Source organism: Microplitis mediator, chromosome 11 (assembly GCF_029852145.1).
Source record: "Microplitis mediator isolate UGA2020A chromosome 11, iyMicMedi2.1, whole genome shotgun sequence".
Lineage (NCBI taxonomy): Eukaryota > Metazoa > Arthropoda > Insecta > Hymenoptera > Braconidae > Microplitis > Microplitis mediator.
In genome coordinates, this window is record NC_079979.1 from 9,367,691 (window position 1) to 9,376,677 (window position 8,987).

Here is an 8,987-nt window from a genome sequence, read left to right on the forward strand (position 1 = left end):
AAATTTTGGAATCCATTTACCCCAGAAATATTAAAATAAAAAATTAACGAATGCGATTGTAAACATTTTGAATAAAAATTTAAATACGAGAAAATAATTTGATTCAAAGCTTCCTGATTAATTAATATCTAAATGTTATAAGAACAAATAAAAAATTTTTGTGTTATAATAGTTATTAATAAAACAAAAAATAATTGTCAATTACAGAAACTTAATATATTTATCACAAAAATTACAATGAATTTATAATAATAAAAAAAATAACATTACGAATACAAATTTTTTTTGTAATTAATTTTAATTTAACAATATTTAAATGTTTGTATAGTTACGTTTTTTTTTTTATTTGAAATTTGTTTGTCCGTATTCTCAATTTAATTATTGATTAAATTACTATAAATTATTTATTAAATATTCAATGTTGAATCAACCGATTGAATTAAATAATTGATTTTGTTCACATCAAATAATGAACAAATAAATAATTGCATTCAGTGGAATAATATGTATTTCAAAATAAGAACTTACAATTTTTAATTATCAACATTCGAATATCTCTTTTCAAATAAATTGTTAATTTTTAAACTTAAAACTAAACATTTTGTATTAAGTTATTTACAAAAATAAAATATACAATCTGTTGCTTTATCTTTGTTCACTGAGCAATAATTAAAAATTGGATTTATTTTATTAGTTATTTTCGAAAAACAAAAAAAGTTCAAATTCGAATTAATTATTTTAAAAACCTGCAGTAAACATCAAATTTAGATAAATAATTATTTGCACTGAATGCAGTCATATATTTATTTAAAATTTGATATTTACTACAGGTCTTAAATAATATATGCGAATGTTAACTTTTTTTATTTGTTAAAAATAACGATATAAAATATATTCAATTGTATATAATTGCTCTCTCAAGTAAAAAAAAGCAACGGGCAATAAATTTTTTTTTGTTTTTTAGTATTTCAAAATAATAATTTCTCATTTTTAATTATCGATATTCGAATAACTCTTATCTAATTAAATTGTTTATTTGTTAACTCAGAATTAAATATTTTATATTTAATTAATAGAAAAAAATCCGAATAAATTATTTAAATTCTGCAGTAAACATCAAATTATAAATAAATAAATAATTGCATTCAGTGCAATGTTATCAGTATTTCAATCTAATTAATTTTTAATTTATGATTTTTGATATTCGAATATCTTAACGCGTTGCTTTTATCTACTTGAAAGCGCAATTATTTAGAATTGAATATATTTTATATCGTTATTTTTAACAAATAAAAAAAGTTAACATTCGCATATATTATTTAAGACCTGTAGTAAATATCAAATTTTAAATAAATATATGACTGCATTCAGTGCAAATAATTATTTATCTAAATTTGATGTTTACTGCAGGTTTTTAAAATAATTAATTCGAATTTGAACTTTTTTTGTTTCTCGAAAATAACTAATAAAATAAATCCAATTTTTAATTATTGCTCAGTGAACAAAGATAAAGCAACAGATTGTATATTTTATTTTTGTAAATAACTTAATACAAAATGTTTAGTTTTAAGTTTAAAAATTAACAATTTATTTGAAAAGAGATATTCGAATGTTGATAATTAAAAATTGTAAGTTCTTATTTTGAAATACATATTATTCCACTGAATGCAATTATTTATTTGTTCATTATTTGATGTGAACAAAATCAATTATTTAATTCAATCGGTTGATTCAACATTGAATATTTAATAAATAATTTATAGTAATTTAATCAATAATTAAATTGAGAATACGGACAAACAAATTTCAAATAAAAAAAAAAACGTAACTATACAAACATTTAAATATTGTTAAATTAAAATTAATTACAAAAAAAATTTGTATTCGTAATGTTATTTTTTTTATTATTATAAATTCATTGTAATTTTTGTGATAAATATATTAAGTTTCTGTAATTGACAATTATTTTTTGTTTTATTAATAACTATTATAACACAAAAATTTTTTATTTGTTCTTATAACATTTAGATATTAATTAATCAGGAAGCTTTGAATCAAATTATTTTCTCGTATTTAAATTTTTATTCAAAATGTTTACAATCGCATTCGTTAATTTTTTATTTTAATACTTCTGGGGTAAATGGATTCCAAAATTTATTTAATAATTACAACTTAAATTGTTGGCCAAATTTAAATTTAAGAACATGATGTTTAATCTATCTATTATCTTAAGAAATCTACTATATCATCCGTATCGAAACATAGCTACTGTCGGTACTATGAAATAAATTTCGTTTCAAACCGCAACTTATTCAACATTCTACATGTTGAAAGGTAGTTTTTATTGATAGTAACTTTTTCTGCCTGGTTACTTTTCTAATTGTGACGTTGGTATAAACAGTCATTTAGCTAAATAGTCGAATTTACAAATGTTTATTTTAATAAACGTCATTTTCTAAACACTGTAAAATATTCAAAGTATGTTTAATACAAATGGCTACATTTTTAAACGTATTTTTATATTAATGGTGTGATACACACATCTCCTTTTTGTTACAGTCATATGTTTTTCAAACTGTCCGTTAGGACTCTCTTATGGCACCCAATTTTCCAGCTTATTGTGGACACTTTTGAGAGTGAAGCCCCATATGAGAGAGTGCTCCTTACCTCTACCCTCCATACACCTTACCTTGAATTACCTTGATAACCACAAGTTAACTTCAAGAGTAGATGAGTAGGGGTGGTTGACCCGCACGGTAAAACAGATTGTGGGTTCGTGTCCATGTTAAACTGTTGTACTGGCGGACGGTAAGTTATCGATTGATGATAATGTGTCGACTGTTGGTGAGTTTTCGATTGATGATAATCTGTCAACTGTCGGTGTGGTTATCTAGGACTCTTTTGACATCATTTTGACGCTAACTGGCGTCGTTTGAGCTTATCTAGAACCATTATTACATCATTTGGATGCTAATTGACATCTGCTCCGTGTTATTGTCATACTTTTTAGCTGACCGAGCTCATCTAGGGTCATTTTAAGCTCGCGTTAGACGTGAGATGGCTTTTTCTCTCCCCTCTTTTTTAGTTCTTAACTGCGTAGTAGACATTTTATTTTTAGATGACGACTCATCCAGTTCCGAGAAAAAACTTTCCTTTGTTTATTTTTTAACTGCGTAGTAGATGCCGTCATCTAACAGGTTTGAACTTGTTTTTGAGCTAGAGTGGGGGAAACGAGCTGAGCGCTGAGCTCGAGAGCTCGCAGCAGTCAGTCTACATCGAGAAACGTTCTAGTTAACAGCTTGTGCAAATGCATAATAAATTCAGTGAAAGTGAACTAATTTTTCTCTTACATAACCGGCCGTACGCTGATAATCTTGACGATATTATTGAATCGTTATTTGGTGACATACCTCCTGAGGACATTGGGAAATTTATCAATGATGTAATTGCGTTTGCTAAAAATATGGAAATTATTGAAAGTGCGCGAGAAGTATCGTGTCCAGGCTGTGCTGAAAAAAGAAAGTTAGCGAAGAATCTATTTGGAATTAGTGAAAAAACGGGAAAACTACAATTACGTATACTTAGGAAATCATAAAAAATGGGTCCTTACGGTTCAAAGTATGTAAGAATTATTATTTTAAAAATTATTATTATTTTTTTTTAATAACTTAACTACAAATATTCAATCGTTAACTGTTACAGACTTCATGTATGCACTGATGAGTGTACCCACGATGCCCAAATCGAGTTTGAGGATATAAGCAGCGAAAGTGATATTTTTGATGACTACGGTGACAACGACAACGACGCTATCCCAGATTCCTATTATTTTATGAAAGCGAATGAGGAAAGAAACAAAGAATTGGCTATTCGATGGAAAGAAATTAACTTACAACTTTCTCATTGGAAAGAATTATTATTAAACTTTAACGATCGCAAAGATTATGAAGAAGCGTGTCATGAAGTCAGATTTATATTAACTAAGTCATTGTTCAAAGCTAACAAACCGCAATAATGGAACTAATAATTGATTTTGTGGGTTTTGAGATGCCTGATGGCAGATTTGTGATTAAAGAACTTTGTGCTAGTGATATTTCTGTTAAACTCAATCCATATAAACGTGTGCAATGTGAACATTGGTTATTCAAACCACCTTTAGATCAGATTGATGTTGCAGTAATGCAAAAAAGTGTTGATCATTGTGGACTTCAACATTCGATTTCATGGACATCTGGTGTGCAACCATATGAATCATTAAAAGAAAATCTAGATATTTTGGTGAAAAATGCACGTTACTTTTACGTTCAAGGTGAACGAAAGAAAAAATGGCTTGATGATCTAATTGACTCTGTTGTACTTATAATTGATATGGAAAAACTGAGACATTTTTCTCTATTTGATGCTTATGATTTTCCGAAACATCGCTGTCCATACCATGTTCATCATAAGAAAAAGTTTGATTTTTCATGTGCATATCAAAACGTTCAATTTTTCAAGAAGTGGTTTTGGACTTGTTATGGAAACCAACCAACCTATGAAAAGTCGGTTCAGATCTTCAATCAGTTGGGGAACTTACTGTGTATGGATAATCAAGATATCGCATGTCTTGATGTTGCATTTATCATTGAAAATGCAACCCAACAAATCGATTTCGCTTGGCACAAACTACCGGAACGATTACAAAATAATGAAAAATTGATTAGCTATCAAAGGTGTCGGGATCATTCTCTTTTCTATGATGATATCCCTGATAGCCTTGCATATCCATTCAGATAAGATTGCTGCAATTGTACTTTTTAGGTTAAGATAAAAAGACTATAGTTTATGTAAGACTAAAAAATGTATATTTTTAGGTTAAGAAAAATATCTATAGTTTATTATGTATTTGAGGTTATGTGAGACCAAAATGTATATTTTTAGGTTAAAAAAAAAGTACTATAGTTTCATATGTATTTGAGGTTATGTGAAATAAAAAAAAATATTTAAGGTTATGTAAGACTTAAATGTATATTTTAGGTTATAAGTAATAAAAAACAATGTGAGCAAGATCACGTCAAATGGACCCCCCATTTTCCACTTGGTCATGAAAATTAAGTCTATGTATTTTTTTCGTATGTAGTCACTATGAAAAATTAATCCCTCAAACGATTTTTCAAAATTTTCATTTTAACAACAATTTTTTTTACAATGAAAATTTTGAGTACTTTTTATAAAAAAATAGATTCCAAAACAACCGTTAAAGATAAATTCATAAAATTTCCAGGATTTATTGTCGAATATTTATATTTTATGAAAATATTAATAGCATAAAATTATTTGTTTATTATACCATTCTTAATTAACTTTTAAGTAAACAAATGAAAATTTCATTGACTTCTCCCTCAAAAAATGAAACTTTTTTTCATGGGTTACATGCGTTTATTATTAAAGTTCAAGATCCCAAAAAGAAATTTGAGTGCTCGTGATTAGTTTAAACAATATGAATTTATTTATCGACGCGCGCCGGTCGCTGAGCGTTCTCAATACAGTGCGCAGCCGAGCGTCTCAAGCTCTACTGCAGCTTTGGTTAGTCATAATTGAAAGTAACATTTAAAAATATTATTACTAAAGGATTTTTTTTTTTTTTAAACAATATCAAGATTAATACAATAAAATAATTTTTTTTTATTAAACTGAAACAGAGAAAACAAACTAATAATTAAATTTATTCTTAATAAATAATAATTTAGAAATTATTATTGAGTGATTATTAACACATTAATTATTTATTAAATGATAATCAGGCAAAAATAAGTAATACCTAAACTTAATTATTAATTAATAATAATTTATAAATTATTATCAAGTAATTATTGATACATTAATTATTTATTAAACAATAATCAGGGAAAACTGACATATAATGAAACTTAATTACCAATCAATAATAACTTAGAAATAATTATTATCTAATTAGTAATAAATTAATTATTCATTAACCAATAATCAGGGAAAACTATCTAATAATTGAACTTAATTATCAGTTAGTTTTCCCTGTTTCAGTTTAATAATAAAAAATTATTTTATTGTATTAATCATGATATTGTTTAAAACAAATAAAATTTGTTTAGTAATAATATTTTTAAATGTTACTTTCAATTATGACTAACCAAAGCTGCAGTAGAGCTTGAGACGCTCGGCCGCGCACTGTTTTGAGAACGCTCAGCGACCGGCGCGCGGTGATAAATAAATTCATATTGTTTAAACTAATCACGAGCACTCAAATTTTTTTTTGGGATCTTAAACTTTAATAATAAAAGCATGTAACCCATGAAAAAAAGTTTCATTTTTTGAGGGAGAAGTCAATGAAATTTTCATTTGTTTACTTGGAAGTTAATTAAGAATGGTATAAGAAACAAATAATTTTATGCTATTAATATTTTTATAAAATATAGATATTCGAAAATAAATCCTGGAAATTTTATCAATTTATCTTTAACGGTTGTTTTGGAATCTATTTTTTAATAAAAAGTACTCAAAATTTTCATTGTAAAAAAAATTGTTGTTAAAATGAAAATTTTGAAAAATCGTTTAAGGGATTAATTTTTCATAGTGACTACATACGAAAAAAATCCATAGACTTAATTTTCATGACCAAGTGGAAAATGGGGGGTCCACTTGACGTGATCTTGCTCTATATGTCAATATAAAAAAGTTTATTTATTTATAAATGTAAGTTTTTTAATTAATACAGGTTCAATAATTATATTTAATTTATTAATTCTTTGTTTAAATCGTTCTCGATCTCTTGCTGCTTGCTCCCATTCGCCTCTTCTTGCTTGTTCGTGTGCAAATCTCCATACATACATATAATGTATGGTTGGCGTTGGATTAAATTGAATAATCTTCATATTAGTTTTCGTACGATGCTGCTTATGGGATTATACTCGACTATGCGATCATGTATAATGAGGCAATAAGCTGATGTCTGCGCAGGAAATTGATTTGCAGATTCAAATTCCAGGCGAATGTCCACTGGTCCAGATTTAATTGATTCGTTTTGTTTCGAGCAATCGATAATATACAGGGGTGCTTGTTCCAAAAATTTTTTCTTCGTCAGCAGTGGCTCTGGTTCTTTGTTGTAACATGAAATTTGGAAATTTATATACATGTCGTACAACAGAGCATATTGATTGTTTGCAATGTTGAGATTCAAATTCCCATAAGGATAACTCTGAGAGTTTAAAAATAATTTTATGTCTCTGATGTTGCAGTGATCAAATCCGCTAGCATTTTTAGTTGCGTCATTTTTTCTTGCTGTTTGAAATCCAAGAATGACAAAACGTGGTTTCTCGAACTGCGTAGAAGTTTTGACTGCCCATATGTGCTTCGAAGTATTTGGTAATAGAGGATACTCATACAGCTCCCAAGCACGGAAACTGATTGAGATAGCTGGATCACTTGTAATATAATTCAAAGCTTCAATTTTTTGTTTATCAGCCATAGTCACATATGGTACAATCCACTCGATTTTTCGCAGTGTCATTTTAACAGCTTCAGCATGAGCTCCAGCAGCAGGTGTGGCCACAATGTATGCATTCAAATCAGAATTCGAACTTATAAAAATTAATTCATGTCTTGCATTGATGACAATTTTATGGTAATCTTCAGCAAAACCAAGCAGGAGACTCAGTGGTATAGATATATCAAAGAAACCATTGTCATTGTGTAATTTGTTTACAGCTTCATCCATAATCCAGCCTGAATTTTCAAGTATATTTTCTTGAGCAGGACTTAGTGATGTGTATCCTTTCATGAGATTTGTGATACCAACATTTTTGCTATGATCAATCTCATCACCATTGAGTTCGTAACGTATTTCTTCAAAGATATGACAAACTGTCATGTTGACCATGTGAGTCGTTGCACTCACAGCTGTACCATCGGACTTTGTAAATTTTCTGTACACATGTAATGTACTTTTACTTGGAAGTAGACACAAATCTTGATGTTGAACTGCAATTCTTATTTCATCGTTGTTGTTGAATGTTGATGAAGCATATGAAAGATGAGCATGTGCTTCATAGTGCGCAATTGACTCATCAAAAATGATTTGTCGTTGGATATTTAAGATTTCCGCTGCCATGGTCGTGTACACGTCAAACAACAAAAATAAATTTTTATTTTTTAATTTTCCACGTAATTTTAGTCCTAGGCTCTGTAGAAACTGAGTGTTCTGATGTGTTAACACTTTGTGAGGTACTCGGTGACTGATGTTGCTTGACCATGTTGCTGTCTTTTTATACCCAGCACCACTTTTTGTTTCATACACGATACCCATGATTTTATAGACTTTATATGCAGTCTTATGGTTATCGTTTCACCTCTAAAATTAGCCAGTTTTCCGTCTTGATCTACAATTCTCAGTCTGAGATTTTGTATTGCTTGTACGGCGATCGGTAGATAAATGACGTGTGATGGCAATTCAACAATCTTATATTCTGGTGGTACACTTGGGAAAAATTCATGAATAGTGTGAACTTTGTGTTCATTTATGTAAGCACCAGACGTGATGTTACACTCAACTCTCAGAGCATTGAGTTTTAATATCTTCACTGGTAAATCTCATGAGTGAGTTTCATGTGGCATCAGCTTCCGATTTGTAAATCCTAATAGCCGACCAATAGAATCTTGAGGTGTAAAATTTATAAATTGATCACATTTTATCTCACTTCTCAATTCATTATTATTGGCTCTGATGCTGATGCTGAGTCTTCGTTATTTCTTTTGAATATATTTTTCAATGTCGGTTATCTCGTAACTTCCTGTTGGTATCGTCAAGACTCTCTCTTCAATAGTTTCATATTTTTCAGCATCTATATCCTTTTCCGTCACTGAGATATTGTCATAAAACTTTGTAATTATTGCAGCATTTCTCTTAGCTCTTTTTTTCTTGACTATTTTTTTCTCATCAAGATTATCATCAACATTATTTGTATCAATTTTTT

At 28.5% G+C, this 8,987-nt stretch overlaps 1 protein-coding gene across 1 annotated transcript; it reads right to left on the reverse strand.

Annotated features, from left to right (window-relative positions):
• Positions 1 to 6,886: 6,886 nt before the first annotated feature.
• LOC130676953 (uncharacterized) lies at positions 6,887 to 8,320 on the reverse strand. Its single transcript, XM_057483463.1, has one exon. The coding sequence runs from the start codon at positions 8,318 to 8,320 to the stop codon at positions 6,887 to 6,889; it is 1,434 nt and encodes a 477-aa protein (XP_057339446.1).
• Positions 8,321 to 8,987: the final 667 nt, after the last annotated feature.